Source organism: Camelina sativa, chromosome 5, assembly GCF_000633955.1.
Source record: "Camelina sativa cultivar DH55 chromosome 5, Cs, whole genome shotgun sequence".
Lineage (NCBI taxonomy): Eukaryota > Viridiplantae > Streptophyta > Magnoliopsida > Brassicales > Brassicaceae > Camelina > Camelina sativa.
Window position 1 is genome coordinate 11,393,897 of NC_025689.1, and position 4,943 is coordinate 11,398,839.

General features: G+C 30.6%; 1 protein-coding gene, 1 long non-coding RNA gene and 1 other non-coding gene across 3 annotated transcripts in view; 2 read left to right on the top strand and 1 right to left on the bottom strand.

Moving 5' to 3' along the window:
• LOC104786546 overlaps positions 1–157 on the top strand; it is an 874-nt gene extending 717 nt beyond the window's left edge. Inside the window, exon 2 of the long non-coding RNA XR_767542.2 lies at positions 37–157. This is a non-coding gene — a long non-coding RNA (uncharacterized LOC104786546). The remainder of the gene's footprint in view (positions 1–36) is intronic.
• LOC104786547 (glutathione S-transferase F9) overlaps positions 1–811 on the bottom strand; it is a 1,543-nt gene extending 732 nt beyond the window's left edge. The window contains exons 1-2 of the mRNA XM_010511977.2: positions 591–811; positions 467–515 (exon numbers count right to left, since the gene is read on the bottom strand). Coding sequence (XP_010510279.1) covers positions 467–515; positions 591–734 — 193 coding nt within the window. The 5' untranslated portion in view covers positions 735–811. The remainder of the gene's footprint in view (positions 1–466; positions 516–590) is intronic.
• Positions 4,115–4,187, top strand: TRNAA-AGC. The gene has a single exon. It is a non-coding gene; the product is annotated as a tRNA-Ala (tRNA).

Genomic DNA, 4,943 nt, shown 5'->3' on the forward strand with positions numbered 1-4,943 from the left:
CCCAATAGGACCAACCAAGTAATCAGTGAACGGGAGGTGAGCCAAATCAGCCAAACTCACGAAATCACCGGCCAAGTACTTGCTCTTCGAGAGATGTGCCTCGTAGACATCAAGAACAGCGGATAGTTGCGCTTCACTATCCTTAATCACCTTCTCATCAGATGCGAATCCCATAGCTGATGCGAACACTACGTGTAGTGTCAGGTTCAATAGCGGTGGGTGGTATGTGGTCGCTTCCACGTCAAGCCATTGCTCAACTTGACCTCTGTCTTCGACTGTTTTCCCCAAAAGATCAGGTCCTTGTGACCTATACTTCTCTGCTATGTACCTCATCACCGCACGCGACTCTGTCACAAATTTCAAAGAAAAAACATCTTTCAAAGAAAACACAACAAAACAAGAACCAGACAACATCTTATAATTGTAGCTAGATCAAACGAGTATAGAGGTTTTCTTGAAACTGTACCGAAGATTTTGTAGTCACCGTCGACAACAGCAGGAACAGTACCAAAAGGCTGTAATTGGAAGAAGAAAAATCAAAGTAAGAAGCCATTAGAACAGAGACGATCGAGGAAGAAGAAGGAACTAACCTGTAGAGCGAGATAAGCAGGCTGTTTCTGTTCTCCTTTCAAGAGATCGACGGGGACGGTTTCGAAGGCGACACCCTTCTCGATCAGTGTTACCAAAGCTCTCTTCGGTGAAGCAAAGTGAGGTCCGTACACCGTTAGCACCATCTTTTGTTTTTGGCTTTCTTTTTTTCTCTCTTTACTCACAGTTTGTTGTTTAGCTTTGTTGAGTGGATTTTTCAGAGTGTCAAGACGTCAGTTTTATAGAGAGAGCAGAGAGACAGAGATTTTCGACTCGTGGCGAAACGTGGCATTGCGTTTCGGTTGCTGTTTGGTGGAAACAAAATTAGCCAATTACAACCAAAAAATATGTTACCAAAAAAAAAAAAGTTAGTCAATACATATCAGATTTATTAACTCAAATAAAAATAAAAAATAACACATCAGAATTCTTGTGCTTTGCACCTAACTATAAAAATAGAAATCAATCATATTAAACATAAATACACATAAATTTTCATTTTCATTTTTATGAGCCTGAGCAGTGATAATAATAATATATATTTTATATGTTATTCATTTATTTGCTGTTTAGAAGAAAAAATACATTCATAACTCATACTCTTATAATATAAAGATGTGTGTGTTGCTTCTTAGTTTTTTTAGGTTTTTATACTTGGATTTAAATTTACGAAAACGAAATTCTAACAAATCCAAACTAAACTGAACTAGGAATATATCGGTTAGAGTTTAATTAAGATTTTACTAGGAAAGAATACTGGAAAAAAACAAAGGTCCATTTCTAAACATGGTATTCATTATTTAACTCATTCTTGAGATGCTCTAGCATCCCTAATAGGATCGTTGTACATTCTTGTTATTAATTCTTTTAAGAAGCAAGATATATATATATATATATATATATATTGTTTAAAAATATGTAATATTTTAAAGTGTACATGGCAATGGCATTTGCTTGGAAAAATATAGTGTATTAAAAAGGTTAAACATTAACTTAGAAAAAATTAAGATCTAAAAAGCCAAAAACACTTGTTTGAATAAAAACATGGGATTTTGGACGAGGTGAAATTGAAATTAAATCAGAAACTTGTCAATCAATAATAATTAATTTACTAATTTTTATCAATCATATTTATATTAAATAAAGAAAACTTAGAAAACCATATAATACTCTCGTCTTCTAAGACGTCAATTTCTTCCGTGTCACTCTAACCCATATTCGATATATCGACGGAGTTGATTGGCTCAGACGTCAATTTCTTCCATGTCACTCTAACTCATACTGTATTTGATATTTGAGTTCAATACTCTCGTCTTGTAAGACCGAGGTAGTAATAATACAAAAAGACAATATGTCTCTCTCATTAATTTGGAAACTTATTTTTTTTTCATAAAAATCGAACAGTTAATGCAGTTCGACTTTTATTATAATAACTAGATTTTAACCCGTAGTACACCGCATGTATATAATTTTTATTATTATTTATATATTATATTATATTTGTTTGTTAAATCTTGAATGTTTTGCAAATAAAGAAATAAGTAAATTTTCCGACCGTTTGTGCGGCTAAATATTTATATTAATTTTTTAACCCGTAATATACTTCATGACCATTTGTTTGTTATATTTAGTTTGTTTTGTTTAGTGTTTGAAATTCTATTTTGATTTTTATTATAAAAAAACATAAGAGATCTAAATACATAGTAAGTCACTTATACACACATCTTTCCTAATGATTTAATTATTTTACACACTCTTAATTAAATCAAATCTTTGTACAAAAAAAAAGTTAAATCAAATTAATTTTTATATGTCAAATATTCTAATATTAATAATATTGACAAATAATAAAATGAGGATTTAATCCGTGTAAGCACAAATTTAATGATATTTTATTAATTCCAACATGTCCTCTTTATAACACTTCTACTATATAACCATATTATATAGTATTTTAAAATCTTTTTAATTTTACATATTTGTAATATTTTAAAATTTTTATTAAGTTTATATATATTATTATAATATTTAAAATAAAAATCAAATTGTATATGCTTTTGAAAAAGAATCAACTTTTATATATGTCGATTGAAAAAGTATATGTTTAGAGTTAGATCTTCATATTCACCAAAAAAAAAAGAGTTAGATCTTCATATGAAGGTTAAAAATGTATACAAAACTTGTATATATGTCGATTGATTACATTTAATATTATGTTTTGAAGTATCATATTTTCAGCACTAGAATGTTACAAAACAGTCAATTAATAAAGAGCTCGTTATATTATAAAAAGGGAGATTCTCAAAAATAGCACCAATATAAGTTTTTTTTCCAAACTTAGCCCAACATTTTAAAAATTTCAAAAATAACACCAATTAATCTTTCAAAATTAAATCCTAAATTTAAAATACTAAACCTCACATCTCAAATCTATATCCTAAATGTGAAATTGGGAACCCAAACCTAAAAAAAATTCTAAAAATTAATTTTAAATATTTTAATATGTTAAATAGTGCTATTTTTGGAAATTTATAGAATATGTGCTATAATTATCTATAAAACTTGTTTTAGTGCTATTTTAGGGTATTTCTTTTTTAAAAATAAGATTGAATAATTTTTTTAGGAGAAAAGAAAGAAAAATCAAAGGAAGGAAGACATAGAGATGGAAACAAAGATGAGTTGCTTTACGCACGCAAGTAGGTGGAGCCAAAATAAAACGTGAGAAAATGAGCCCATCCGTTTATATGACCATTGAACCCACATGCCTCAATTAGGTAGGTGTTTGTGGAATATAACTAATAATTAAACAATTAAAATAATACTTTTCTCCTTTTTTTGGGCAATATAATAATGGTGGTATTCATTTTTAAATTTATGTTTAATTCGATTAGATTAACATTTTTATATAATAATATTAATATTTTTATTCTTTACAAACGAAAAATGAGTGTCTCACCGTTGGTAATGCCCTCCACTTAGTGAGCACACTCGTAGTATACTGCTTAGATACATGAGAATATTGTAACGAATTATTAATTCCACTCGAATGCCATGAAATATCCGATTCTAGCTTATCTCTATTAATATAGTTAGTCATCATCTCGAATTCTCAATCATTAGTCACTTTTACTGTTTTACAAAAATGGACGACTCCAAACAAACATGGGAGATTCTCCAAAATAAGTTTTTTTTTCAAACTTAGCATAATATTTTTAAAATTCTAAAAATAACATCAATTAATGTTTCAAAATTAAATCATAAATTCAAAATACTAAACTCTATTCCTCAAAACTATATTCTAAATGTGAAATTGAGAACCCAAACCTAAAAAAATAAATTCTAAAAATTAGTTTAAAATATTTTAATGTGTTAAATAATGTTATTTTTAGAAATTCATAGAATATATGCTATAGATTCCATAAAACTTGTTTTAGTGCTATTGTAGGTATTTCTCAACAAACATTGGTAATATTATACGTACCGAACATCTGGCCAAATAATTAGTATATTAATAACTGAACATCGTGGGGATGTAGCTCAGATGGTAGAGCGCTCGCTTAGCATGCGAGAGGTACGGGGATCTATACCCCGCATCTCCACATTTTCCTTTTTTTCAAAATTTAATTTACCAACTACGTAAGTCTCAAGCAAAACTCAAAAAAAGTTACATGAGCTTTTCGATTCAGTTCTATTTCCGGCGGCTGACAAAAAATAGCTGCCGTTTCAAACTCACTCATCACCCTCATCTCAATCTAACCGACTCAAATTCACTTCTTTCGTCAACAACGATGTTATCCCAATTCCCAACGATTGATATCAAAGGAGGCGAGTTCGAGTCCACGGTCACGCGAAAGAGCGTAATCGCAATGATCAAAGATGCGGTTGAGACTTGAGAGAGACGGGTGTTTTCAGGTGATTAACCATGGGATTTCACTTGATGTTACGGAAAATATGAAAGATGAAAACGTGGGTTTCATGAGCAAGACTCAGAAGTGAGGACAAAGTTTTTATACTCGTGATATCACCAAAAAGCTCCTTCAGCGGATTGGAGAGATACCTTAAGTTGTTTTAAGGCCCCTGAGCCTGATGTTCCAAAACAGAGGACTTGCCAGAAGCAAAGAAGAATAATAATTTTAGTGTCTCGGTCAGTCTAAAGATCCATACTTTGTGTACATGTTTTAGGGTATCATGTTGGAGTATTCGAAACGAGTGATGAAAATAGAGAACTAATCTTTGAGCTTTTATAAGAAGCTTTAGGGCTGAATGAATCCTAACCACTTGAAAGATATGGATTGCACAAAAGGGTTGTTCATGCTTTCTCAAGCCTGATTTAAGTAAAGAATATAGAACCTTTT